General features: G+C 41.5%; 1 protein-coding gene across 1 annotated transcript in view; it reads left to right on the top strand.

Annotated features, from left to right (window-relative positions):
• Nucleotides 1-6623, top strand: part of ADAMTS20 (ADAM metallopeptidase with thrombospondin type 1 motif 20) — a 98226-nt gene extending 91603 nt beyond the window's left edge. The window contains exons 35-39 of the mRNA XM_086740014.1: nt 54-148; nt 547-680; nt 1449-1540; nt 4107-4211; nt 4870-6623. Of these exons, the coding sequence (XP_086596140.1) occupies nt 54-148; nt 547-680; nt 1449-1540; nt 4107-4211; nt 4870-4959 (516 nt within the window). The 3' untranslated portion in view covers nt 4960-6623. The remainder of the gene's footprint in view (nt 1-53; nt 149-546; nt 681-1448; nt 1541-4106; nt 4212-4869) is intronic.
• The last annotated feature ends 21328 nt before the right edge of the window (nt 6624-27951 follow it).

Raw genomic sequence — 27951 nt, 5'->3', positions numbered from 1 at the left:
ATAATACTTTTCTAATAAAGATTTTGCTAAAAGGTTGTATTTTTGTCTTGCAGATTTATTGCTCAGGCATGGACTTAGAGAATCCAAAAGAATATTTGACATTGGTAAAAGGTGAAGCAGACAACTTTTCTGAAGTATATGGATTCAGGTACTAAGACGATTTTGTAACTTTATGCATTTATTCCTTCCAAAATAAAAGAATAAAGTAATACTTACTTCCATAGAAATAGATGAGTAGAATTTTTTTTCTTGGTTTTCTGTTTTGAATATCTAGGTATATGAACACAGAAATGAAGAAATGTGGATACTTCCAGGCTGAAATTGTGTTATTTGTATTAAATGATTATAAAAATTTTCTATCTTGGCTTCTAGAAATGGTGTAGAAATAGATGTTTCAGCTGAGCCAAGATTAGCAACTGAGCTTCTTGTTCAGTAACTGTTGTTTAATATTTTTTATGCAGCATACTGCAATGCAATTATTTTTCACTACAGTACTTTGTTATAGAAAAATTACAAAAGGAAAATGAAATCTTTGCTATTCTCTAGGTTGCAGAATCCTTATGAATGTCCTTTCAATGGAAGCAGAAGGCAGGACTGTGCCTGTCGAAATGATTACCTTGCAGCTGGCTTCACGGTTTTTAGCAAAATAAGATTTGATGTAACCTCCATGCAAATTAAAAGTAAGCATTTTGCCAGTTTCACCCAATGTGAGCATTCTATTGAAATTGCACTGGTTGTAATTATAAAATAGTAATTTGACTTAATTATAGATCCAATTATGCCATTTTTGAACAAAGAAAATTCTTATTTCCTTTAGGAATTCAATGAGAATTTAAAAGAAAAATAATGGAGAAACCACCACTACTTCCCTTGTTAATTTGCTGCAAGTGGTCAAGTGGCATGAATCTTGTAGATTCGTATTTTACACGGGAACTAGCTTCAGTTTCTAAGGTTTTGTTCCCATTATTCCATCTCCTTTTAGTCCCTGGTGTATTTTTACAGAGAAAGTCTTCCTATGCTGTAGTTAGTCCAGTCTCAGACCTTGACAGACATAGTAAATGGATGGGGAATCTTGCAGCACTGTCAAGCCTCTGCCTGGAGGTGGCAAGGTGGCCCACAGCCAGCTCACTTGGAGCTGCATCCAAGTGCCCATTCGTCTTCCTCCTAACCCCCTCCTGTCTCAGAAAGGAAACTGGGCTTGGAGGATGGTTTGATGTTGCATTGACTGAAATGGACTATTTAAAACAGTTTGTAAAAAAACCAACCAACCAACCAAACAAAAACACCCCCCACAATAGACAACAACCAAAAAACCCCCATCCAAAACAAACCAAAAAACTCACATCCAAAACAAACCAAAAACCTCCTGAGTTAGTGCCTTTTCATAGTGTTTTCACCTGACCTTCTAATGCAGCAGTTTCAATGTTGAGTAATTTTCTGTTTTCTAGCCACAGATTTTCTTTTTGCTCAGACTATACTGGGGAGAGCAGTTCCCTTTGCTACAGCTGGAGATTGCTACAGTGCTGCCAGATGTCCACAGGTATTTATGATTTCTTATCCCCTTAAAATGTGCATGTAAGAGGGAAAGAAAGTAAAATCTATGTGACTGGTTTAGAACTGTAAGATTCTAAAACAATCTCCTATTCTGTCTAGTCTATTGAATTAATAAGTAGTTTTATTCTTACTCCTTTCTCTCCTGTTCCACTATTGCTTTTTTTTTTCCTGTTTCTCCCTCAAATTGTTTACTCCAGACTTTCCCTCTAGGCTCTATGTATGTATAATCAACCTTCTACATGTTTCATGTATTGCTCTCCCTCCCATGGATGTAATGTATCCTTGTTTCCCCTAATCCATTCTCAATCTTTGTTCTCCACTAGTGATTTTCCTTGTTGATAATCCTGCAGAATTTTTCTCTTTTCTCTGCTTCTTCCTGAGTCTTAATATCTTTGAAGACTACCAAAGGAAATCAATCCATTTAGCAGTATAATTTAACATTTATACGTCCATTGGTGTGTCCACATTAGTGTCTTAGTTTGGATTGGATGGTGCTTTTTAGTGAATTTCTGAATTGTCCTAGTTTAGTGCTTGTGCTTCACATTACAGAGCAGTCTCAGAAGACATGAACAGGATGCCTTCTGGATAAAACTAAATCAAACACTGAGCTCCAGAAGGATCTTAATGCTCTCCAGCTGGTAATGAGGATTCAGTTTATGGGACTAGATGAGAGTTAGTCCAAAGTAAAACCCCACTCTGAGTGCTGCATAGAGACATTGAACTCTCTGGCCCAACATTTTCACTCTACAGATCTGCTCATCCTGCAGTGTCCTTCTTGCCAATGCCGACATAACCCTAGTCTGAACTAGTCAACCTGGGCTGCCTTTGGAGTCCACTGGAAGAAATAGGATTCCCTAGAAAACAGTTCAGCTAATCTTATCCTGTTAGACACCAGATGAGGTCAGTCATCCTCTAGAAGTGCATATTTCTTTTCAGTTATTGTAAAGAGACTTGCATGGAGGTGAATCCCTGTTATCCATCTATCCTAGGTGCCTAAACCTAAGACAGGCTCTGTGGATGGACACATTCAAGGGCAGCTAGAGACAATTTATGTACGCTGCGTGACATGACAGACAGCTGTTAGCTGTCATTACAATTGTATGTAGCACTTCTCATTTATCTTTGCGAAATTAAATCACTGTGAATGAAGTTACTTTGGGCCTGTTAATTTTGGAAAGCGTTCCACACCATTTGTATGAATTTCCTCCAGATGCTTTATTCATTTAATGGACATCTTCCCCTTTTAGGGCACTTGAAGAGCAAACTCCACCATCCATATTGAGTTTATGTTAGCTCATCCTGAGTATATGAGTGCTATAAACATAGCAACTTTACATAGAAGTGCTCTCAAAACAAATCTGCCATTCTGAACAATATAAGGCTGAATTTTTACAAAGGAATTTCAGTGAATCACAAGAATAAAGACTGAATGCTGTCTTTTTATACATGGATACACGCATACATATACCCACATAAATATTTATATATATATAAAATCTGACTATGATGATATTAAGCAACAAAATACAGAAGCTACCATATGTAATAGAAATGTTATATTTGCTAAAGATTTGATCTCAGGATTTAGGCAACTTTAACTAGGAATGAATACAGAAATTCAGGCCTTCAGTGAATTGTATGGAGGCGTCCAGGAGTTTTCAAATTGTAGTGCTGCCTAAAATGATCATTAGGCTCTTTGTGGAGGTAGTACTTCTTTCCAACATATTACACTTCTGTGTGAATGCAATTTAATAATTTTATGTACCCCAGTTTGTTTATCAAGGCAGTGCAGTTTGTTGCTTTTAATATATTTCTTATTATTATATAAACTGTCTCTGTTTTAAAGCTAGTGTTCAGATTATGCATTTGCCTAGGCAAATATGTTAGAATCAATAAACTGTTTTGAGTGGTTTATATTGCAAAACATTCAATTTAGCCATAAATTTATTTATTTTAATCTCCACTTATGTTCATGTTCAATTATGTCATTTAGTATACTGAAAAAGAAATGGAAGATAAGATAATGATGCTTGAACAGTGTGCTTGCAAAAATTTGAGAATTAGATATCTAAGAAGTGATCAGTCTGTAATTTCCAGAGAGTAGCAGATCCTGACCATATTATTTCAAAAAAGTTCGGGCACTTAAAAAAAAAAAAAAAAAAAGGTCTTTCAAGAACTCCAGCCTCGTTCTTGCATGTTGCAAGTCTGTACTTTTTGTGAATTAAAATTTAATATGTAGTAAGGAGGCTAAAATTATTTGAATTGTCTGATGTTAGTTCCATATTCAGACTCTGCAGACAGATGCTACAGATCAGCTGATGCACAGGTGCTACGTACTGCAGAATAACTTGTTTGTATGTCTATCTCCTGAGTGTCCAAAAAAAGGTTATAATGCAGTGTAACTAACTCACGTTAAGTACACACCTTTGAGTACTGAATGTCTAGATATACCCTAAGTGATATGCCAAAGTAAAGTGTTCCAGTGTTTTGAACTCTGTTTAACAGCTCTATATTTTACCTTTTACTTTTTTTTCCCTTTTTTATTTTGTTAGGGACAGTTCAGCATTAATTTGGCTGGTACAGGTCTGAGATTATCCAGTACAGTCAGGTGGATTGCTCAGGGCAACTATGCAACTGCTGACATACACGAATCCCATGTAAGTCACTGTTCTTTTCCTTTAACTGCTCTTATGGCTTGGAATATTGTGCTTCCAGAGGAGCAAGTGATGACTGTCTAGAGAAAGCTAGTTGTGAATCAAAAATACTGTTCAAGGTCTCTGACCCATCTAAGTGTTCTTCCAGATGTAATGTGAAAACTGTCTTTAATCACACCACCCAGAATCTGATCCCCATCAACACTGCCTGTCTACCCTGCTCTCACTGATTTTAAGAGCCTATTTTTATGTTAATCAGGTTTATTAAAAGTTTTGCAGATACCTAATAATACTTTAAAAAAAAATCACAAAAAAACCCCCTATTTTCTTAAAGATACCCTGCCATAAAGGATCCTTACAGATTGCTTGCCTCAAATTTGATTCGTGTGGGAACCCAAAAGACCAGTTGAACAAGAACTGTAAGCATGCATGGTTTAAGACAACACTGGATAGTAACCCAGGAAAGAAGGCATACAGTGATACTGATAAACGATCTCTGTGCCCATTCTGCTAATTTGATGCTGTCTCTTGATTTAGTATCCATAGGTACAATTTGTCAAAAAGTCTGTTGTGCAAAAACCTCAAGGAGCCTTTTGTACAACTGTGAGTTCAATTGCTTGAAATGAATCAAGAATGATCGACTGTTCTCTTTCTTTCCCAGGATGGTACTAAAATATATGGAAGATGTGGAGGATTTTGTGGAAAATGTATTCCAAACACAATGACTGGTCTCCAACTTCAAATACAGTGAGAACTCTGATGTGGTGAAAGCATCAAAGCAGGGACATCTGCCATTTAGGTGCAAATTGTAGGTGCTGTGTATATATATATTTTAATTCTTTCATCTCTGTAATGCTCATTACTGTAATGCTGGCTACTAAGAATTCTTGTTTTCTTTAGTGTTTATTCAGGGATGTATTATCTGTTTGTGGGCTAGCAAGTGCATAAATCACAATCATAAACCTTCAGGTTCTAATGGAGAGGCATTAATTCAATGTACAGTATATATTATCGAGTAAATTGCACTGAGGTTACTATCATGGGTAACACTCTAATTTGTACCAGAATTTTAATACTCTACTTGTAACTAATCAGTGCAATTCTTTATGCAGTATTCAGTAAAAATTATACTCTACTGGTTTTCTTGATCAACTGTACTAAAATATAGAAAGAAAAGAGTTATTGATATATAGAGAAGACAGCTAATTATTTCAAATACTTCCAATTTTATGAGACCTTTTAGGAATTATCTGTTGACAACTTACAGCAGAAAAATGGATAACCAACATACTTGAGATAGATAGCTTCTATAGATCGGTGTGTTTCTCTGTCAGTAAAAGCATTTTTCCCCATCCCTTTCAATCTTTGGGGTGCTCAAACACTAGCAGTAATCCTGAGAAGTGTTGTTTAACCTCTGTAGTCTCTATAGCACATGTTAAACACCTAGGCTTTACTGTGGTTACAGGAAAAGGAAATAAGGAAATTAATTGTTTGGAAATCTGATTTTAAATCCCCACCTCTCAGAATTTTTACAGTATTTTACAGAATACTGTAAAAACAGTGTATTCTGTTTACTGTAGCACCTTGTATGTGATTGTATGAATATGTATTTACTGAACCACTTTCCATATACACCTTGCTCCTTTATACTGGCCACTGGCATATTAGTAAAGGCTGTAGTTTGTGTCCCTCTCATATTCCAATTCCACATAATTTTCAATAACCTTAGCGATAATCCTGGGCAGAGGAAGCATCAAGCCCCACAGTGTTTGTCCATCTTTGACTCAGTTAATTTTTAAATGGTTGTAAATACGGTTCTAATATCTGCTAATTAAAATTATTTCTTCCAGATATAAGTATATGAAAGAATTACAAGGTTTAAAAAATTATCTAGCTTTTCGATTTGTTGTTTTGTATAACTTCACAGTCCAGAACTGTAGAAATATATACATATAAAGATAATGCATTTCAGGGCCAACTCTCAGGTATTCAGAATAAAATTTTCTACTTGCATAATACTACACATTATGTACCACATAATTATACATGCTTTTTTCTGACAATATGCATTCTGTAAACCAAATATTTGTTTTGCATGCCAGTCCAATTGGTAGGTTAAACGGCAGCTATATAGTATTTTTCCCCACAAAGAGTTAGCCATGAATTATCAATATGTATTAATTTAAAAAAATACTGTACCACGGAAGTGTAAGCAGCTACTTTTTAGATAACACATGTAGGTAATTATTTTGTGATCTCTGCATCAGAAATGTACTTTTGCACTATGTGCCTTATATTTGTTGTAAAGATTAATAAGAATATAAAACATTATTTTCCTAGAAATGTTTACATTTATAATTAAAATATTGTAATTTATAAAATATTTATATAATAAATATGCTTGCGTGAATGGTATCAGAGTACTTTCACTTTTTTTTTGGTGGTATTAAACAGTACAAAATGTTGCAAAAACATTTCCACTTGTTTTATGCACAGAATAACTACATTCTTTGTGCCTCTTCACAGTAATACACCTTGACTTGTACTGGAATAACTGCCACACAAGCAGGTTATAGTCACAGGAATATTTTCCATGGAAGCAAATCCTACTTCAGAGGTACAAACTCCATGTCTGTGTGCTCTTTCCAGTCGTCCCCCCATGCCCACATATATCTTTCTTGGGGGGTTTCCTTGTAAATTGTTTACTGAAATAATGTAGAAATCTGCAATAATCTTCCTCCCCCTTGTGCTAAACTCAGATCATCGATTCATTTAGAACATGGTCCCTAAGCGCTGTTTTGGCAGGAGGGGAAATGCAGTCTGTCTTCATCCCTGGAAGAACCGTTTTCTTTTTAGCCCTGAAACTCCAGTTAAGGGCTAGGAAGCGCTCAGCTCTGCTGCCACGGAATCACTCTGAAAACCCACTAGCAAACAAAGTGACTTTCAACTCAATATTCAACACAGCCTGTTTTTATTGGGTAATGTGATTTTTTTCTGTAATTACAGCAAACCCTGTGGCTCAGCATCAACTTCTGCATAGAACAGCACTGTATTGTACTGTAGTTTTTTGCATTTTTTTCTTTTATCCTTGCTTTGGAGTTTCAGCCCTGATATAGGGAGAAAGTACTTGTGTGTTCTGGCATTTTGTGAATTCCTTGTGTTAGGGTTTTGATTTGGTTGAGAAAACCGGCTTAATCAATCACCTCTTTTTAACTTACTAACTTTTCATCCTGAGGGCAACTTAAGGAAAATATGAGCCTGGTGATCAGCTCTGATGAATTTGGAGATGTGATGATGCTGACATGTTAGAAGGTCCACACAATAAAATGAGAATCACGGGCTGTACTTGCAGTATGATGTTTCAATCTCTTTTAATGGATACTGCTGTGGATTTCCATCATATTGGGCAGCCGAGATGCTTGCCAGAGTAGTGGTGTGCTCCGTGAGAGCCCTGTGAGCTCCACCTCATGGGTCTGTGCGTGCTGAGCTGCCCACGGCTGGTCACAGTCACACAGTTCTCCAGCTTTGATTGATGCTTAGGAAATGAAGTGCTCAGCTGTCTCATCACTATTCCATAGAAGAAAAATAATAATTAAAGAATGGTAATAGTCAAAGATGATTGTAAAAATACTTTCTGTTAGATGTCATCTAGGACATTTTCCATCCCATCAATGATAGCATCAAATATTAGATGACACAACTGTACTTACTTGCTTTTATGTATGCTCACACACATATAGTGCTCATCTAAATATTGAATGCTGAAGATGGACTAGATGTAAAAACCTTATAGCTCACGTTTATCTGAAAAATGTCACTTGACATGCTATGAAATTGTGTACTGCCACCTAGCAGTACCTGTGACATCTCTTGATGAGGGCATCATCTAGATGTTTTTTACCTGTATTTCCCCTGAGGTGATATTGGTAAAGTAGCAGAGGAGCTGGAAACCCTGGCTGTGGGTCCACTAACAGGTCTCCTTCCTAGCTGAATTCATCCTGGCACGGTCTGTTGTGCCACTCTCCCTGTAGAGAGGAGCAGAACATGCCCAGGCGTTTGATCTGGGATACACGGAAGTGTGTTGTATGATCAGCCAATCCCACATTCATGGGAAGGCTTGTGACTGTGATGTCATACGTGTATGTGTCTCTGCAGGTTTCTGATGGGTGGTCATGTATTTTTATTACCTAACTGAAAGGCTATAATATCTGAGATAGACTTGAAAAGATGAGGGAGGTTTTTGAGGTTTTTGAGGTTTTTCTTACACTCCTGTAACCTGGAATATGTTTAGCATAACTGTTCAGTTTTATTCACTATTTGAAATAAAAATTACATATAACTAGCAGGGGGCTTATGTCTTGGCAGTTTTATTGCAGTAAAATATGAAATCCTTGAGATATTCAGAATTTGAATAAAATATTGCTATCTTGCAAGTGCTTTCTGTATCTTGCAGGCTTTAAATAAGATTAGCAAGGACTATGAGGGGTTGGGGGTTTTTGTTTCCATAAAGAAACAAATAATGACATTCATCGTCAGTTCATCATTTTCCATGAGTTTTTTATGTTATTCTAGAATCTTTTTGTTTCCATAAAGAAACAAATAGATTCCTGAAAATTCTGCAGACTGAATTAGAAGTGGAACAGAAATATGCTGTAATATTTTAATGTTAACTTTAGAGAACAGGAAAACTATGCACAATAATAGTATTATTAAGTATGAAGTATTATTAATTATGAAGTAAGATAATAGAATATTTAAATAGGAAATGAATATTAAAATGAGCATTATATATAAACATTGCAGTTGTGCTGTCATAGTAATCCATATTGGCCTTATGTATAAATTAAAACAATTTCCAGCTGCAGTCCAAAGAAGCCCACTGGAACCTTTTCCAAAAATTAACTTTCATGATACAATAGAGTTCCATATTTCTACTTCTGTTGATGTGGCCACAAAACGCCAAAGGCTACGCTTTAATGCCTTTGTACTTGCTCATGTATTGAACAGTTATATGCTATCTCACTCACTTAACATGGGTAAAAGTAGGACTGGAGGTCAGCTTGGCAGAACCGATACGAGATAATGTCCTCCGGGCTAGAGAGCAGCAACCCTGAGGAAGCACTAGTGTCCTCCGGAGCAGCTCATGGTCTCTCTTGTAAGCCATGCTTTGCTCTCCTGTAGTACTTGGGCATCTTTTCCTGGGCATTTATGATTTTTCAGGATGATCTCATTGTATATATGTATTAAAAAAAAAAAGTGAGGAGGATATCATTACCCTCTCCCTCTCTGGTGTGGTTTGGAAGTAGGCTGAATAGATAACAGAAAGAGTGAGGTATTGCTTTTAAAGCGCGTTCCTGCTTCACAATACTGGCTTTCCTTCAGACAGAGCGGTAACTGTGATGATAGCAGGGGAAAATTACCTGCATTTTATTCAAACAGAAGAACAAGCTCTCTGCCTAGGAATTGAATCTGACATTTAATCTCCTTATCCACAGAAGGTGGTTTTCTTTTGCACAATTAAGTTTATTTTGCAATACCATAGCTTGAGAGGCTTTTCTGGGCTTTGTTTATCCTGGCTTTAGAATAGCAATCTGTGCTCTGTTTCTGATAAATTTCTCCTTGTGCTCAGTTATGACAGCTATTCCTTTGAATCGACTGTATAAAAATACTGTAGCAGCAGAGCAGAGCAAAGATCTAACCATATTTATGTCTATATTCTGCCTTTAAACATGAACAGCTGTGCATACATTCATCTGTCTCATGTCTGACTCTCTGCTACCATCCAGAACCTTTTCCTTTCTAATAAACAAATGTTTCCTCCTTTAATCTGCGTGTGTGTTTTATCTCTGTTCCTGCAACTAAATATTCTTGTCCACATATGTTTTTCAAATCTTATTTGTGTAATTAAACAAAGCGTGCAACAGGGAGAATCCGCGCTGTAAATGGTAGAGAACTAGTCTCTCTCCGAGCAGCTGAAATAAAACAAGCTATTTCTGTCTTGCACACTGTTACTCTTTTGTTTTGGAAAGCAAACCTCTGCATGTATGAATACTGAAAGGCTCTTTTTGAAATCACTGTATGGTCTTGTTTTACAGTCTGATTTACAGAAGCAAGAAACATTCAAGGAGAGCTCATGAATTTTCTCTATGCGAAAGTCTAGAGTGATTCATAGCAGCAGCATATATTTATGCCTGGTGGGATGAAACCCTTTTTTGCACTTCAGTTGTCTCTGGCAGTCATTTGTTGATCATGGTAATGACATTCATGGTCAGTTCATCATTTTCCATTAGTTTTTCGATGTTATTCTGGAAGCTGGAATAATGAAAAATGTGGTTGCACAGAACACGAATTGAAATTTCTGCTTGTAAAATCAGGGAGCAGAAGCTTTCTTTTTAGTGCTTTGTATTTAAAATGTCTTGCAAAAAAAAAGGCTTGTTGTAAAAACATTTATTTAACACCTCTGTAAAGAAAATAGCAGGCCTGCTACTATTTGTGTTCCTGGAAGGTCTGCAACTCAGACAGGGCTAAGCAAGCTGCCAGCAGTAGCCCCTTTCATCACAGTTTACAAGGTATTTAACTAAGAATTCTTTTGCCCTTCAATTATTGTTTTCTGTCTTGTGTTTATTACTTCTCTTGCCAGGAAAGTAACACTGTCCCCAGTTCCTTAACTAAATTTCTGCTTGTAACTTCTAAGAGAGAAGGGGAAAAGAGGAGTAAATTCACAGTTGTTACCTCAAACAGAAAAACAAAGTGTGCGCTAACATAACAGCAGTACTAGAAAGTGCACAGTAAAAAAAGAGATTATTTCGCTTCTAGAATCCTCTTCTTCATGCCAGGATTAGAGATTCATTGCTGCTCTTTCTTACGTGGCTGGCTGTATTTTTGGTATTATGCTGCCAAACGTTTACTTAGAGGGATTATCTTGAGACGGATCTACGGAGAGCGCAGACAGGCAGGCATAAACGAGGGAGATTTTCTTTGGCTGGGAAGCACACCCTCATGCAATGTGTTCGCCTGGCCAGCTGTCGACAGCATTGCTTCGTATGAAATTCAACATTCAGAATATTTTCAAAGCAGCGAAGGAAGTGAACTCTGGAGCACTGTTTCCAGCAGTAACTTACACCCCTGTCTAAGCAGAGGGACAGGGAGGGTTTTATCTCTAAAATGGAAACAAGCTTCTGGCTACTTGAAAAGCTTACCCAGCCCATAAGCAAACAAAACCCTCACCGTTGTTATCAGTGCTGTGCTGTTACTGCCATAATAAATTATATATAAGCTGTAAGACTCATAAAATTTTAATAAAAAATATATCTACAGGGAATTCCATGCTGTGCGGTGTCTTTTCCTGTGTGCTTTGTTCCATGCACCACAAACATTGTTTCATATCTTTTGGGTGAGTCGAGTCTCAGATTTCCAACGAAAACGACCTTCTTTTGGAGAAATTAGTTCCTCTTCTTTTTTTTCTTTCTGCTTTACTCTCTGAAAACAGTGAATAGTGTATTTTAATGTTTGTGGTGGGTTGACCCTGGCTCGATGCCAGGTGCCCACCAAAGCCACTCTGTCACTCCTCTCCTCAGCTGGACAGGGCAGAGAAAATATAACAAAAGGCTCATGGGTCGAGACAAGGATGGGGAGATCACTCAGCAGTTACTGTCACAGGCAAAACAGTCTCGACTTGGGGAAATTAGTTTAACTTATTACCAATCAAATCAGAGTAGGGTAATGAGAAATAAAAGCTAAATCTTAAAACACCTTCCCCCACCCCTCCCTTCTTTCCAGGCTCAACTTCACTCTCAATTTTCTCCATGTCCTCCCCTCCTCCAGTCTGGGCTCCTCTCTCCACGGGCCCACACGTCCTGCCAGGAGCCTGCTCCAGCACGGGCCCTCCACGGGCCACAGCCTCCTTCGGGCATCTGCCTGCCTTGACGTGGGGTCCTCCATGGGCAACAGGTGGATCTCTGCTCCTCCCTGGGCCTCCATGGGCTGCAGGGGGACAGACAGCCTCACTGTGGGCTCCACCACGGGCTGCAGAGGAATCTCTGGACTTGGCCAGTGGCAGGTCCATCTTGGAGACAGCTGGCGTTGTCTCTGTCAGGCATGGGAGAAGCTTCCAGCAGCTTCTCATGGGCTCCTTGTAGCCCTCCTGCTAGCAAAACCTTGCCACACAAACCCAGTACAATGTTACTGCCCTAGAAACACACATTCGAACAACCCTGTATTCAAGTACTTCTACCGGCTCCACACATGCATGCGCCTCATCAAGTCAGTGGCATTTTCCATGTCAGAAGGCAGAAGTTGGCACAAGCAGAAGAAGCAACTTGGGAAAGATTTTTGGGTTGTTTTTTGCTTGGTTTTTTTTTTTAATGTAGTAGAGTACAAAAAATTCTGTGTGAGTTGGTGTGACTACTGTTCAGTACAATAAAAGACTTCTGGCTCTGATCTCACAAGTCACCATGCTGAGGTGTATTTCTAGCCCTTCCCAAAAATACACATGTAATTCTGTGCTGGTGCATGGATCTAGTGTGAGGATGCAGGTCCCTATGTTTGAGACCTCAGGTTTTGGGGTTTTTTGGACATTTGCTCTTGGCAATGTGTCTTCCTCTAGTGTTTTGTCTAGGACGAATCCCTTGATTATTTTTCAAAATATACTGTTGCTAGTAGGAAAACAGGAGAAATTGTGTAACACAGTACCTCTTGTGTTTTTTTTAATCACGAGTTGCTATTTAAAATTTCTGTCTAATTAGAAATGTTGCCAGCTAAATTCCCCATTGCTACACAAGAATTACTCACTCTGGAAGTAGAAATTTCACGCACCTCCCAGGGCGCATTTTGCTTTAAAGGTCTATCTAGTTGCGTACTGTGCTGCTAATTCACACTACCTTTAGCATATGAACCAAAGCTAAATGATGTGATCAGTGCCATGCCAACTGTGAGGTAAGAATATCAGAATATTAGATATAAGGACATTAAAATGATCTCTTGGCATGCAGGAGGCAGGCTCTCAACCCTACATAGCTGCAACTAGCAGATGAGAGTCTCAAACCTAGGTCTTCTTCCTAAAAAAGAGCGTGCTTCTAATTCCTGTGTTACAGATCATGACAGAGAATCTCCCTTGCCTGTGTAAAACCCTCCTTGTTCAGCTGGGAAGTGATTTAGTTTTCCACACTCACATGGTTGACCCAGTCCTTGCTCCAGTGATGCTGCCTGGATCCTTTGTCACCAGGAAAGAACTCGCCCATGAGCCGTGAAGGAGGGAGCTTCTTCCATCCAGCATGGATGTGGACTTCAGTGGTCAGTGTAGAGCTCATGCCTTAGCATCTTCTGCAGGCAATGTGGGTACCCGGTTCCCCAGAAGTGCCTTCTGCCAATCTCATAACTGAGCCCCATTTCTTTCCACAGGTGCCATCAAGGAGCCTGGGTGTCCTGTGCGCAGCAGTGGCTCACACGACAGGGCACCTCTGAGACTCAGCACTGGGGTGTCTGCTGTCCCACTCAGGACAGATTTCCTTCTGTCCTGCTGAAGTTCAAGGTCCACCTGTCTTTCAGCCTATTGGAAATAGTAAGACAAATGAAGTACGAAAGATGTCTTCTCAAATCTCCAATTATCTAGTTTAGGGTTCTTGGCTGTTCTTAGCATTTATTACCCATAACAAATTTCACAAGTTCATTACCATAATAACAAGAGGCTCCAACTGACATCAGTGGTCTATTTTATAATGTCCTATACAACCAGAGGCCTCAGGGAAGGAAAACTGTAATACACTGAACAACGACAGACATAAGGTAACAGCATATGCTGTTAAAACTGGGAAATAATCTGCTTGAAGATGTCCCATCCAGCTCCCAACAAACCTGCATTAGAGACAAAGCTACTTCTTAACAAGAAAATGTGACTGTCAATCCAGACAAGAAATATTAAACACATCTAGCCAAGCATCAAATGAAATCTTGCCTTCATGGCTACATCTACCCTACTAAGCAGTGGCGCAGCACAGTTCACCCCCATACGTCTGTAGGTATAAATCCCCGCTCCGAGGAAGGGGTCTTTGCTTGCTACAGGAAGCCTCTGGCACATGCTGCTCCAAAACATGTCTATACGCTGTCTGGAGAGCGGTACAGGCCAAAACAGCACCAAGAAACACAGCGACAATTTAATGCCACAGACAGTGAGGCAGAGGTTGTCCCATGCCCCAGCCGTGTTTAATTTACTGGCCCTGGAGCATCCCTGAGTCTGAGAGTGAAAAGACCTTCCTCATCCCTCTCACACAGAGCTTACACTCTTCACCTCGAGCATCATTCCTATCGACATTCACTGCAAAAACCTTTAACACTCCCATGTGGGGAAGATGCAGGGATGAAACACTTGCTAATGTGTTCCCATGCATGGGCTGTCGTGCTGGTTCACTATCACCCTGCTCTCTCCTCATTAACAGCAATGCTAAATTGGATCACCAATTTTCCCTCAATGCATTTTGAAGGAGGGGGGTGCTCACTTCAGGAAAACATCTTGAATTTTTAAGAAGTTGCAAAAGAGTCTGTAATTCTGGCAGATTGCGAGAGAGAGGAAATCTGTGGTTTTGAATAACATAAAGTGACGCCAGCTCCTCTACTTTTATTCCAGGGGAGATTTTATTAAGAGCTGGGAAATAGAATCTGACTCCAGATTTCTCCATTGCAAGACCGCTCAGAGATGACATCCTCAGCTAACGCAGCAGCAGCAGGAGGGCTGTGAGGTGTCCATGGGCAGAGTTGGCCCAGAGACATTGCCGTAACGAGCCCGTGCAGGCTTGTCACCTCTCTTAGAAACCCACAACATGCTGTGTTTGTTCACTACAGATGTGTTTTGCTGTGCTGGGTGCTGTACAGTGACCCTAGAAAGAGCGTGCTCTGTATTTTGGTGGACATGGGCAGGGGCAGTGCGACAGCTCTGCGAACGGGTGTCTGGAGCAACGCGCTTACCCAGACAGCCCCTTGCCGCTTTGCAGCTTTCCGACCAACTTGCGCTGGCTCAGGGTAGGAACCCGGGACAGAAGTTCACAAGTCAGGATTGGGGAACATCTGGTTCACATTTACCCAGGAAAGTTTGCATCAGACACCAACTGCCTGGGCTGATGGAGAGAGGGAGTGAGTTTCTCAAGCATCTTCAGGCTAGGCACAGTTTCTGAACTTGAAGCAATAAATTAGGGCTTAAGGAAACCATTTGAAATCAGATGGCTGAAACACAGACATTTTCTGAGAGGACATAGCTACTTATGTTAGCAGTCTGATTTCTCTTCCCTCTTTGTTGTGCCAACTTTTAGAAGAATCTGCATACAGCCTTTGGGAGAAATATTTGGCCTGCAAACAGGAAAGTTTGCTCAGCAGCACAGTAAAACTGCAGGAGCTCTGAAATGCTCATTTTACAGTATTGTGTGCACTGACACCAGTGTAATATTTAGAGCAATCACATCCTAACCATTTTCTCAGCACATATTGAACCCACAGGCTGAAATCAGAAGCACGCCAGATGTTACCCTAATGTCCCACAAGATGGTGACAAAATAATTCTAATTACACAACACTTTGATTTGCAGTACATACAGACTTAGTGACTCCAAATATTTTCTTACACTCAGCTGCGCTAAACTCTGCTTGTATAACATACTTTGGGCATATTTGAATGGCTTACTCATCTGGCAGAGGTTCCTTCTTTTAAGTACTTTGTTGATTGTGTTTTAAATTAACTTCAGGACTACATAGCGAGTTTCAGTCCTCCCACATTAGGAGTCACGAGTTCCCTAGATGCTGGAGAAGAAAAAGCACTTTTATTGCTTCTGATCAGTCTTTTTGCCAGACTGCTTCCCCTCCCTCCCTCTGTGCTTTTTTTCTGTGAGGTCTTACAGTCCATAAACTCTTTCCTTTCTGAATTAAGCATGAAAAATATGTCTTGGCACATTAGGCATAAGAAAGGTGGCCACTGTAGAGCAGGTACATGCTCTCAAGAGGTAAGGTCAGGAACAAACACTATAGGGAAGAACTGAGGCTCTGGAAGCAGAGGAGGGCTGGAAACCATCTCCCCTACTCTTAGCCTCCAAATAGCTTACTAGAATTCCCTTTTTTTTAAAAAAAAAAAAAAATTTAAACTATGATCACTTTGGGATCATTGCTTCTTTGGGCAACCAAGTTGAGAAACCTGAAAGGGGCCTGAACTGCAGAATGTGCTGCTTAGAAACTGTGCCCTCAAACTGGCCACTGGAGATGGAGCAGGCATCCCACACTTACTGCTTGTCTTTGAAGAGTAAATGTGCTGTCCAATATTAGAAACAGTTGCTTTCCTGGGTCCTATTGTTTTAGAAACAATAAAGGAGACAAAGCCTTTTTTTTTTTAAGCCTGTCAAGGGACAATAGAAATACCCTGTAAATATTAGCTCTTCATTTTGGTGAAGGCAGGAGCCGATTTTCATAGACTGAATGGCTCTGGCCCTTCAGGTGCCCGAAAAAGATTGTAAAGACGAGACGTTCCTGGCTGTAGCTGTGGCTTTGTATCAATAGATGGCAAGATCAGACCGGTCCTTTGGCTAAGACTTACAGACACATTTTGGTGACTTGAAAGCCATAGGACCAGATTTTCAGAGATGTTTAGACATCTAATTACCAGTGATTTAAATATGAATTTGGTGTCTAAATATGTTCCATTTCTGGCCAGAAGTAAAAAATTACTTATGTATTCAGGAGCCAGTGTTAAAGGGCAAAGCTTGTGTGATAAAGCAAGGCTACGCAGAGATGCTCAGCCTGTTCTGAACAAACTTGTTTGGCTATCAGACACAGGAGCACAGCAGCCTGCCCAGGAAAACCAGCCCTGCCGAGGCACGTACTTAGATCATCCTCAAAATCTCACCTCTGCCTTCAGTGCTGCAAAGATATTTGCTGTGAATTTCTTGCCTGTGGATTTTGACCACAATCAACACAGGCTGATTGTGATGCACTTATCATTTTTAATACTACATATGAGGTTCAGTTGGATTTACTGTAGCAATGTTTAGCTCTTACCCTGGGAGACAGGATGCAGCCATTTGGAAAAGCACACTTTGATGGCAGTGTAAGCGACAGCAAGTGAGGTGGTTTGAACTCAGGGACAGCCCTGTCCTCAGCAGCAGTGGCTTAGTAGGACTTGACAGAAGTTACCATTTTCCCATTTTAATTCTAATTTTAAGGGTTATTCTCCCTCTCTCCCTCTCCCTCCCTCTCTGTGCCTCTTTCTTTAAATCTCATGTATTCTCCATCCCAGATCTGCTCCGTGGCAAATTGCCATGCAGGTGCATCTTCATGTCGTACACTGTCCCACACCTCCACTATTGTCTGATGCTGCGTTTGACACCCGGCAGTGGAGGAACCCCTGCCCTCCCCTAACCGCACAGCCACGCTGAATGAGTTCCTGCTGTCTACACCCACTTTTAGCAGGTTTTTACGTATCAGCAAAGCGAATGATCAGAATCACAACCACTCTTGTCTGGAAGTGGGCTGTTCACACTTGTATAATTTTCAAATAAGAAGATGGATGCCTAAACTCATGTTCAACATATAAATAAACATGACCTAATTTTAAGCATCTGCCATTCCCATGGCCTTTGCAGACGTTATTTAAATGTCTTTGGCACCCAACTGGGAAAGTTTTGTCTTATGTTTCCAGAGGCCCATAAGAAAACTCATTTGTGTGCCATTATTTTAAAGGCATAAATACAGTGATCTGAAAGCAGGCTTCTGGGCTTACCACCAATCCTCGGCAAAACATCAGAGTTACTGATAAAGAGTTTTCTTTGCAGGAGCATGCTATCAGCAATGCCAATTGATATGGTTTTATGGAAAACAGCTCTTGTCAGACTCACTTGGTATCTTTTTTATAGGTATTTTGAGTGTTTTAACAAAATAAGATTGATTGATAAAGGTTTTAAGACGGATAAAATTTATTTAGGCTTCTGCAGGGCTTTTAACACAATCATCATGTTTTTTTCATTAGCAGAAGCAACAGAAATGTAGCTGTAGAAGAGAAAGCATCCTCAGATGACTGTTTTTCTAGTCAGGCCCCACAGGGACGAGTTCTTGGCCCTATACAGCAATGAGGGGGAAAAATCATTAAGCTATGAATGAAAATACCACAGAAAATGCAGAGCTCCACCTCTCTATTGTTTGTTGGCTTTCCAACTAGAAGACCAACTAGATCAGGTTGCTCAGGATCTCCTCATATAGCTGAGTTTTGAACATCTCCAGCAATGGAGATTCCAGTCTCTGGGCACACTCTTCCAGTGTTTGACTACCCTCACAGGGGGGAAAAAAAAAACCACTTTATTATGTAGCTGGAATTTTCTTTGTTGCAATTTGTGTCTGCTGCCTTATGCACTTCCAAAAAGAGTATGATTTCTTCTTCTCTATACTCCCATTACATTTTTGTAGATAGCAGTAAGGTCCCCAAAAAGCCATCTCTTCTCTGGATTGAACAAGCCCAGCTCTCTCAGCCTCTCATTATATGCCTTGTGCTGCAGCCCCTGACCAGCTTGGTGGCCCTCTGCTGCACTTGCTCCACTTTGTCAATGCCTTTCTTGTACTGGAGAGGACCAAAACTGGACAAAATACGACAAAGTTGATTTCATGAGTGCTGAATATAAGGGAATTTGGTATTTGCAAAACCACTGAGCGCACCTCATCCTGTTGTCCAGATTTTTAATAAAGATGTTGAACTATATTGGCTTCAGTGTTGATCCTTTAGGATGTCACTATTAACCAGACATTGGATGGACTTTGCCCCACTGCTTCTCATCCTTAGTCTTGCTGGTCATCATTCATCTAGCCAATCTCCATCTATCCTGTAGTCCAAGTCTCTTGCCTATGTCTCACCAGTTTGGCTATAAGGATGCTGTAGAAAGCCTTGCCAAAGTCAAAGTAAACAATATGTCCTGCTCTCCCCTTGTCTGACTGCCAGCCCTCTCATCATAGAGAGCTATCAGGTTGGTCACCGCCTCTGGTAAACCCACTCTAGCTATTTCCAAGCACTTTCCCATCTTTTATGTCCTTGGAAATGAGAATTTGGTCCATAAACTTCCTGGGACTGAGGCAAAAATTGTATCTTTAGCCTCAGAATAAAATTCAAGTCTGAATATTTCTCTGCATTGGAAACAACTCTTCATACTCCTGTTCAACCTCTTCATAAAAGATTTGGATTATGTGATTGAAAGCACTCTCATCAAATTTGCTGATGACACTAAATTTGGTGGTGAGGTGGACATGTCAGAAGGGAGAACCATGTTACACACAGGCCTGGACAGTCTGAAAGAGTGGGCTGGCAAGAACAGTATGGAGTTTAACAAAGACAAGTACAAGGTCCTGCATCTGGGACAAGATAACCAAAGAGTCCTGTACAGACTAGGAACTGTGTGGCTGGGGAGCAGCCTTGCTGAAAAAGACCAGGAGGTCCTGGTGAACAACAAGCAGTGTTGGATCCTGGGCTGCATCCACAGGGCCATTACTAGCAGAGATAGAGACATGATCACCCCACCCTTACTTAGAGCTTATCAGGCTGCATCTGGAGTACTGTGTCCAGTTCTGCTTCCCGCAATTCAAGAAAGATGCATACAAACTGGGCAGGGCCCAAAGGAGGACCGCAAAGACGATCAAAGGGCTGTAGAACCTGCCCTTTGAGGAAAGGCTGAAGGAGTTAGGTCTCTTCTCCTTTGAGAAGAGAATACTGTGATGAGGTCCCCCCTGAGCCATTTGAGAATAGATGGTTCAGGGGGGACCTCATCACAGTATTCCAGTACTTAAAAGGCAGCTACAAAGAGGATGGAGGCTCTCTCTTCACAAGGAGCCACAGAGGAGACAAGGGACAGACACTACAAGTTGCATCAGGAGAGATTTCACCTTGATGTAAGGAAGAAATTTTTTTACAGTGAGAACAATCATTCACTGGAACAACCTCCCCAGGGATGTGGTAGAATTCCCATCACTGGAGGTTTTCAAGATGTGGTTTGACAGGGTGCTAAATAATCTCATGTAGTCTCCCGTTCCCACAAAACATTAGACCAGATGATCTTTCAAGGTCTTTTCCAACCTGAGCTGTCCTGTGATTCTGTGATTTTAATTTACAGGCACTAAGAGAGTGTGTGATTCATAATTACTCAGTTAATGAGTTTTTAAGACAATAAAAGAGTAAAATTGGACCAGAATCAGGAAAAGACATGAATATCCTGAGTTCCATGTCACTGCTTTATTCAAAAATGTGGCCAAATATTTTTTTTACCACTACTCCTTTTCCTTGTGGATAGTGTGATACATAGTCTGTTCACTTCCAGCAGATGTTTTTCTGATGTCAGTTTCTGTCCTTTCAGGTCTGCTTGAGCTGGAAATTGCTAAATAGAGCAAAAGTGGAGGACAACTGCAGGCTGAAGGAGTGTATGAGCCGCTTTTGCAAGCCAACGCCTAACTGCAGCCCCCGGGCCCTGGGCAGCAATGGCAAGGGGAGCAGGCATGGATTGAGGAGCGGCACATCTCTCCAGACCCCATGGCCTCTGGGGGAGATGGGGCAGTGGGGAAAGGGCTTCAATCCTTCCACTGCTCTTCACAGCCCAGTGAAGAGACCAGCCTCCTCCTCATCAGCCGGCAGGCTGGGTGTGAAATGTAGCCCCCTCTGCTCTGTGGCACCCTGTGCTGGGATGGGGACCTCTGGAAGAGGAAGGGGAGGTCAGGGGCAGAAAGAGGGGAAGTTGCGACCTCTCTAACTGTCTCAGTGGGATCTGGCCGAGCTCCACTACCGGAGTCCTTCGGCATGGCACAGGGCCCGGCGCAGTGCAGCAGTGCCATTCCCAACATGTCTTCAAAACTGAGTTGTGTCATCACATCTGCCCCCTCCCTCACCTCTTTTCGAAAGAAAAAGGGCTTCTTTCTGAAATTTCTGGAGCAAGATGTTCTCTGAAAGCTTCCTTTTGCTGATCCCACCCTGAAAACACAAAATGTTGGAGCATTTGGGAACATGCATGAAGAAGAAAAGCTTAGCACTGGATGAAAGCCACTTTTGGCAAGAGATAAAAGACAGTCTCTCTGTCTCTCTGCGCGCACACACACACACACAGAAAAACAGGAAGAAAAGCTCTCAGGGGCACAATCAATTGCAGTTCATATCTCTTCTGGGCTCTCAGAGATAGTCACTGGCACAGGCCCTCCTGGAGTGCAAACCCAAAAGGGATTTATCAAAACAAATCCTCAGCTGGTGTATACCTTGTGTACCCCCATAGCCCACAGCAATTTGTAGAACAGGAGGAAGAAGACTAATATATGATGATACTCTCAGCACAACGAATATTTTTCTCTTAATTTAATTTCCTTTGGCCTTCTGGAGTGAACTGACAGAAACAAAGGCTCTGCTGTTTCATGCTGTTCATGAAAAGTTCAAGATTTTGGGGAATGTGACTCAGTCCCAACCAGGACAGACACAATCTTTACACGTAGCTGTATGTATAAATGCAGATACGAATAGGAAATTCTAAAAATATTTAACTTGGAAAACTGAATACCTGATATGAAATGCAGATTGTGTATGGTCTTGTCCATTCTGCTGCTGCTGAAGGTGGCTGTAAATCTAGCATCCCATGAGTCCTGCCCTATGAGGAGGCGGCAGCGTGTGCTCCTGGCTGCTGTTAGCCCTTGGTGGTATCAACAGGGGTGTGTGAGGGGTCCTAGGTTGGGGATGTGACCTGGCAGGGGTTTGCTTAGGCCAGACCTGCCACTGATAAGGACATCTGAACAAGTCCAGCCACAAACACACCTCAAAGAAAGGTACACAGCAAATGTGTCCTCAGCCCATGGTTTTGAAATTGTTTCCTCCTGCATTATGGCTTACTCCTTCTGCTAAGCGCTGGCATGAGCTTTGAGTGAGCAGAAATCACAGTCTGCTCACAAATGTGTCAGAAGAGGGAGACTAGGAGTAGCCAGTGATTCATCATGAGTTAACTGATGTGAGACAAAACCCGAGGTTTGTAAGGTACAGGGGAACTGCCATGTCAAAGCGACATAAAAAGTAGTTGAAATCCTCTGGATAAGTGTTACCATCAATTACTCGACTTCAGCTTTTGGGCTAAAGTCTGAGGGCAGGGGCAGTATTTCAGTCACTTCTCTAAACTTTTGCACCAGAGAAATCACAAAGACTGTGCAAGTTTTACAAGCTTGTTAGACCATTATACTGTCATCCCCAAATCGCCATACAGCTGCTTGTGAAGTTGCTTGTAAAGGACACTCTTCGGGTGTCTTTGGGGCCCCTATGGCTGCAGAGCTGGTGCAGTCTGCTGATGTTAAATTCAGCTGGGGCTGTAAATGTCTGAGCAGACCTGGAGAGTGCTAACGTGCCACTCATGGCTGTTTGCCCACTATACCCAAATGTCCGAGGCTTTCCCGGCACTTCGGGCTGTAGCCAGCAGGCAGTGCAGGGCTGTGTGATATTGCTCCCCATCTCCAGGCAGTTCTCTCCCCCTCCCCACCCACCTCCTTCTCAAGCCTGGTGCAAATGTACTGTGTATTTATTTTGTTGTGACACTCAGTTTATCTCATAGCCTTCTTAAATTTTAATTTCTGGCCTTGTTGCAGATTTTTGTGATCCAAGTGCGGAGGTGCTTGAGCGCAGCGAGGGGGAAGCGGCAGAAATTGAGAGCCTAGCTCGGAGGGCAGCAGGGTCCCATCTCAACCAAGGGGGCCTGGGGAGCTGCTTTGGGTTTTAGGAGACTAGGAGGCCCCAACCCAGGTGGTAGAATTGCAGTAATAAGCAAAAAATTCAGTTTAAATCTGCAAAGAAGACAAGTTACAAGTGTAAATTAGAAGCCTAAATCCTACTCGACAGCTCTCAAGATCTGGGCAATGATTTGAGCCACATGTCTGATTATAGTAATGGCATATTTTAACGTTGCTTGCAACTAAGTTTAATCTTCACCGTTCTCAGTGCCTCTGTGTCTACAAAGGGCAACCTCTGCATTACAAGCCTGTGCAGCCGGCACAAGCAGAGGAGCTCGAGGACAGCGTTGGTCTGGGGAATGGGAGCAGGGTCAGACCTTCTGTTTCTGAGCAGAGGCTGAAGGGTTTTGTGGTATAGGGGAGGAGAGAGCCACTAGAGCAATTAACAGCCTGGTTTCTGGTGAGCAGACCTTTCTAAGGGCTGGGGAGATGCACCTGAGCAGCCATTTTGAAAGCAGCCCCAGCTGTGCAATGCTCAGTGGGTCCTGTCACCCGCAGCACCCCTGCTCCTCAGGGCAGGACTGATTTACCCAGATCAGGATGCAGGGGCTCTGTCAGTGGCTTTGGATACACCTCTGTCCCAAGGAGGAGCTTGCAAAACTTAATTCATTCAAATTTTCACTAATTGTTACTGACAGTTAATATTCACATGCTTCAAACCCTGCTGGGTATGGCACCTTTGTGTGACACTGTTCATGTGATCACCACAGAGCGTGGCAGGAGCTGCTGAATTCGGAGAGATTATTGAAAAAAAAATCAGCTGAGGAATATAAAGAAGAAGAATTGGGCAGAGGGGAGCTCAGTTTTGCTTTTTTTTTTTTTTTTCCGTTTTTCTAAATATTGTGGGGCATGTTGTGGAAAAAAATTATCCATCTCTCTAACGGATATTAGTAAAGTGGAGACTGTGTTAAAAATAAACTGCCAGGTTGTCCTCTGCAGAAAGTTAATAAAAAGAAGGAAGTGAAAGACTGCTCATTATTTTTAATGACTTTGCTTTCCAGCAGAGTGCCTGTATCTCCTTGCCTTTACATTCTGCCTTATTTCAGTTCATTATGGCACAGTCAACTGCTCTGGAGAATGATGGCTTTGTTCTAAAGCACTGAATTTATCAAGAGGCCCATAGCCCAGCCTGGCCGGGCTGTTAATCACAGCCCCACTGCCAGGAGGAGGATACTGAGAAGAGCCTGATGCATGGCAAGTCCGGCCCGGATGGCTGGGAGCTCTTTGACAGGGAGAGCCGCGCTGGGTACTAGCACTGCTGAACGCCATGCGCAAAGCCGTCATCCGAGTCAATTAAGCTATTCTTGGTGATTACCTGAACGTTTTCTGCCTGCACATCTCTACATTTGTCTCTCTTACTGGCTCCACCTGACACGAACCTCTCATTCCCTGTCAGCAGATATTTGCTTTATGAACTTTAAAATATAGGACACCTTTTGCAGTTCAGAAGATGAAGACTCATGACTGTGCAATTCAGAACTCAGTAGCAAACAAAGCAGCCAGAACACTCAGGTAAATCTGTAAGCTCCTTGCAGGGAACAGACAGCAGGTAGAAAAGCTAAAAGCAGAAGCTGTATTTCCAGATTTGAGAACTGACACATTACTCAGCAGCCTTGCTTGCAAAAATCCATGCTCCGTTTCTCTTAATCTAAAACCCTTCTGCTATGCTCTGTGCCATAGAGAAGCCACTGTGTGGCTTGGGGCAGAAGCAGGGGACTTAGGGAGACCTCGCACAGCTGCGCTCACAGCTGGAATGCCTCCCTGGCTCTTTCCATGCCTTTCCTGTAGCTGCCGCTCCTGGGGGTATGGAGCATTGTGGGAAACTGCATTCAGGTAATTCATCACCCCAAGTGCCTTCCAGCACAAATGATGCTCTGTTGGGACAACAGCCCTCAAGACCAGCCTGGCCAATGGGAGGAGGATGGGGTTTTCTTCTGGTTAGGGCAAGGGTTGGATGGGATGGCAAGGAGCTGGTGCTGATCCATTCAATCCTAGACACAGCAGGCTGGCTGATATTTTGGATTTGCTTACCTTTTAGCACAGAACAAGGCCAAAACTCTTTTATATTGGAAATAACTTTTTTTTTTTTTGCCTATCCTAATCCAGAAAATGAAAACCGTGATAATAAGTGTGGTCCCCTTGTCTGAACACTGACATACTGGCATTCAGGAAAAAAGGACTGCACCATGATTCTTCCCAATTGTGGGCTGAAATGAGAGCTTCAGACAAGGAGGAAAATGAGCCCATTTCCATGTGTGGAAACTCAGCATGGAGTCAGACACAGAATTTTTTGGGCTAGAGGAGGTTGTTTGTTTGCTTTCCAGCCCTACTAGACACCAAACTTGTCTGTAACCTGACAAGATGCTACAAAGCACTCTTCTGGCAGGAAGTTAACAAGAGAAACATTTGATAGATGCCTACTGGCAAGATAATTAGAAGAGAAGGGATTCACTAGATTGCAGGGAAAACAAAGGAAGGAAATAAAAATGTTCAAGCAGATCATTTAAGGTCCTCATCCTGGGAGAGGGGGAGTAACTGTTTCATTTCCCAGAGGCTAATTCTGCTCTTATTGACTTGTTATTGGAGTCTGAAGGAAAACAATCCATGTGGCCATGAGGAAGGCATAGGGGGTACATGGAGTATCACAATGGGTTGTAGTGTGTGAAGTGACATGGGGTAACATTGGTCATGTGCGGATCTTGGTGATGTAAGAGCTCTAACTGGGCACAGTGGTTGGCGTTACACTATGGATGGGGAGCTTTGAGAACAGGCTCATGATTCATTTTGACTCAGTGGTTTCAAAAGCATTGATTTTCCATGAGAAAAAGCTCAACCTCTTTCTAAATGCAGACTAGAGGACTAGGGATCACAAGTCACAACATGGTAGCTACAGCTTACTCATGAACTACAAAAAGCAAACTACATGTTCAGAAACCAAACTCAGGACAGCGAGATCCTGGTTTTGTGAGAGGTGATGCTATGCACGTGGTGCGACAGAGCTTTAAGGACAAAGTAAGTCTGGAAGCTGAGAAAAGGCTGAGGAGATTTGCATTTTTCAGCATTGGGAAAATCTGTTGTGCTTTCCATTAACACTGGAAAATTATTTTGAGCTCCTACTTTGCATAATTAAAATACATAGCTAGAAAGGGATTCAAATTTGGGCTAAATTACACTAAGGAAACTACATTCAGTTTTGATCATTTTGCTTGACGAGGACTTTTTGGTATTAGAAATGCACTGAAGATATACTGTTACTAAAATAAGAACTGTTGTGGAATGCCTGAGGGATACAATTCATTATCTAGATAAACTTTCAAATAAGCAGACATAAATGCATGGTAAATTACAATAAAATTCTTGTGGAATGACATGTTTTTTCCATAACAGGCCAGATGATCTCATCTCATGAATGTTATTACTATGACTACCACAGTTCTCCAGGGAAGCTGAGAAGGCAGAGTGAGCTTCAGGTACGGTTAGATAGTATGAGTGTATGGTAAATTAAAGAAACCAAACACAGAAGAAGAAAATCCAGCAAACAGTACAACTGTGTAGAAAAATACCTTCCGCCTCTTTAGATAAACTTTAATCTAAGACGTGTTTTCCTGCCTGAAATTGGTGGAAATGCCTTTTCTCCTGAAGCACGTGAAGGGAATGAGCAAGAGTTGAAACAGGTGACTATGAGAAGATCCTCTTGGATATTTGATTAATAGCTGTGGTTTGGCAAGCAAGGTGTAAAAATCTGGTACCTTCTGTTGGACCAGGTTTTCTGAGGTTTTGGGCCAGGCTTTTTCTGGTAGGGTTTTTGTTTGTTTCCTAGGGCAAACTGGTAAAAAAAACCAATAGCTTAAAATTACCAGAAGTATTTTACGTTGCTGGAGTATGTGAATGTGCAGGCAATGGGCATTGCAAAGTAAAAGAAAAGTTCATTGGAAAGCAAAGAGCTAATGCACACCACTCAAGTTTGCATAGTTACCTGGGATACAGCTATCAGAAGACAAAATTTAGGAATGCTCCTCTCTGAATATAGCATGTTGCAGATGGAAAATGAGATGTGTCACCCAGCTGAGTGCTGGGACTCGTTTGACTCCACTGGTTCAAGGTGGGAACACTTCTGCCAACACTTGGGGCTCTGCTTCGTGACTGGGAGAAATGTTTGATCTGGAGTTTGCCAGGGAGGGCATACAATTCTAACAGCTGCTGCAGAACTATGTTTTCTTGTCCTACAGACCAAGAAATACATCTGCACATTTCACTGAAGTGATCTGAAGTTAGAAAATTTCAGAAATTCTAAAAATCCTTTAAAACTTTGGCCTTACTGTAGACTTTTTCATGTGGAAGAACCAGCTGTTGTACCACATAGTAAAGTAAAAAACAAAAATAAACACAGGTGGTAGAGGCAGGGAAAAAAGCTCTCAGAGAAATTGCTGCATTTCTCACTTATTAGGACATTTCCTCGATTTTTAAGTGTAATTTATTCTGTTTCAGCCACATGGTTTCTGCACATTTCCTTTGAAACATCTGTAATTCTTTCTGGCAGAGATCCGACGCAATACAGTGGAGTCTCATCTGGGAACAGTATCCTAGGAAAGCAAAATATCCTGAAGCTGTAAAGAAAATAAAAATAATAAGTTAACATTGAAGGGCTTGAATGAAAAACTGGACTAGATCAGAGATAAGTCAATCTCCTCACCTGGTGACTTGGGGAACAGGGAGGAGGAGGATGGTGTCAGTCAGCCCTGTGTGCTGGCAGGCCTGGGAGAGACGTCCTTCTTCAGCCTCTGGGACTCATCAGGCCCCATTTCTGGTGGACTTGTGTTTTGTGACTGGCTGACTTTTTAACTCAATTATAACAGGAGTGAGACATGAAGTCTCTCCTCAGTGGAATCCACCCAGGAGAGAGAAACTGTGACTGAGGAGTCAATTATTTGGAGATTAATAAGGCAAAGCCCTGAGACATGCTTTCTACAGAGCAAGGATCACCAATTGCTGTGGG

The sequence above is a fragment of the Chlamydotis macqueenii genome, chromosome 1 (assembly GCF_036417535.1).
Source record: "Chlamydotis macqueenii isolate bChlMac1 chromosome 1, bChlMac1.mat, whole genome shotgun sequence".
Taxonomy (NCBI): Eukaryota; Metazoa; Chordata; class Aves; order Otidiformes; family Otididae; genus Chlamydotis; species Chlamydotis macqueenii.
This window is presented reverse-complemented; position numbering and strand designations above follow the sequence as displayed.